General features: G+C 42.0%; 1 protein-coding gene across 1 annotated transcript; it reads right to left on the reverse strand.

Moving 5' to 3' along the window:
* Window positions 1–263: 263 nt before the first annotated feature.
* Window positions 264–980, reverse strand: LOC111886333 (uncharacterized). Its single transcript, XM_023882567.1, has one exon. It carries the CDS (start codon window positions 978–980, stop codon window positions 264–266), a length of 717 nt encoding a protein of 238 aa, XP_023738335.1.
* Window positions 981–1599: the final 619 nt, after the last annotated feature.

Genomic DNA, 1599 nt, shown 5'->3' on the forward strand with positions numbered 1-1599 from the left:
TTCAGCAACTTTTCTATCTCCTCCAAGTCTTTGTCAAAATCTCCATTACCTCCAGAAGGTAGCAAAAACTTGCTTGGATCTTCTTCTTGCAAAAGTGCAAGTTCTTTTTGTAGTATCTCATCATCCAAATCGATAAATGAGATCTCTTCTTTTCCTTCCTCTTCTTGCTTGATCTCTGGTAAAGCTCTAAATATTGCTGACTCGTCTCCTACCCTCAACGTTAGTGTAGACTCACATACATCAATTAATGCACATGCGGTGTTTCAAAATGACCTCCCCAAAATAATCGGAATTTCGGGGTCTCCTTCCATATCAAGCACCACAAAGTCTACTGGAAATATGAACTTGTTGACTTTAATGAGAAGATCCTCACAAATGCCTCTTGGATGAATTGTTGTCTTGTCTACCAAATGGATCTTCATGTTTACCGGCCTTGGCTCCGGTAAATTCAGCTTCTTGAAGAAAGAGAAAGGCATCAGGTTGATGCTTGCACCCGAGTCGGTCAACGCTTCAGTGAAAAGTGCATTTCCAAATTCGCACGGAATTATGATACTCCCCGGATCGCCCTTCTTTTCGGGTAACTCACTCAATATTATTTTTGCGACTTCAGCTAAATCTTTCCTAGCAGCAAAGAGACCCTTTAGTAAGTTAAAATACTTGGGCATTTGAAGCATTGTTTCTACAAATGGCACGTTGACTTGTGGGGCTCTAACATGCTCCATAAAAGCTCTATAAGCTTCAACCTTTTCACCAGGCATGGCTCTGATTGGGAATGGCAAAGGAGGATTATATGGATTTAAGGGAATGACCGTTTTGTCATTAACACATGGACTTGTCGAGTCCATTAGAGGGACTCGCCGATTCTGGTCGGGCTTAGCTGGAGCCGACTCTTCTGCCTTTTCTGTCTTCCTATCGGAGATCCTCTGTGCATGTGTGAAAAATTCTTCATAGTCAGAAGTCACAATACTCACATTCTCCATTCTTGGATTATTTTCGGTGTTACTTGGAAGTTGACCCGGTCGTCTTTCGTTCACTTGATGTGCAAGTTGTCCCAGCTGTTTCTCAACGTTGAGAATGGATGCCTGCTGATTCCTTAGCATATTTCTGGTCTTGTGTATTGCAGCATCGTGATCATTGTGTCTCTTTTCGGACGCGACTATGAATCTAGTGAACAATTCTTATAAATCGTCTGTCTTTTCCATTACCGGTTCTTCCTTTTGATAAAATCCCCTCTCCTTCTGCTTGTATTTCTCCTCCTTAGCCTTCTTGTATTCTTTGTATGGGAGCCATTCCTTCTTCGGTTTCCGCCAATTCTCGTCGTATCGATCGCCGCTTGAGTAGAACACTTGAGCTTTCTTGTTTCCGTTTTCATCCAAGTTACAATATTTTGTGAGATGGGGCCCTCTACAATTCTCACATCCAACTCGCATAGCATGGATTGTTTGATCCATTTTTGTCACACCCCCAAACCAAGGATGGCGGAAACGTCCGGGGGTGGAGGACTTCATGTATAGTATCACAACAACGAGTATAATAGTGCTCAAAGTAAATGCAACCAATCATATATATCTATTCGAAAGAGTTACATCATTGTATGAA

Source organism: Lactuca sativa, chromosome 5 (genome assembly GCF_002870075.4).
Source record: "Lactuca sativa cultivar Salinas chromosome 5, Lsat_Salinas_v11, whole genome shotgun sequence".
NCBI lineage: Eukaryota > Viridiplantae > Streptophyta > Magnoliopsida > Asterales > Asteraceae > Lactuca > Lactuca sativa.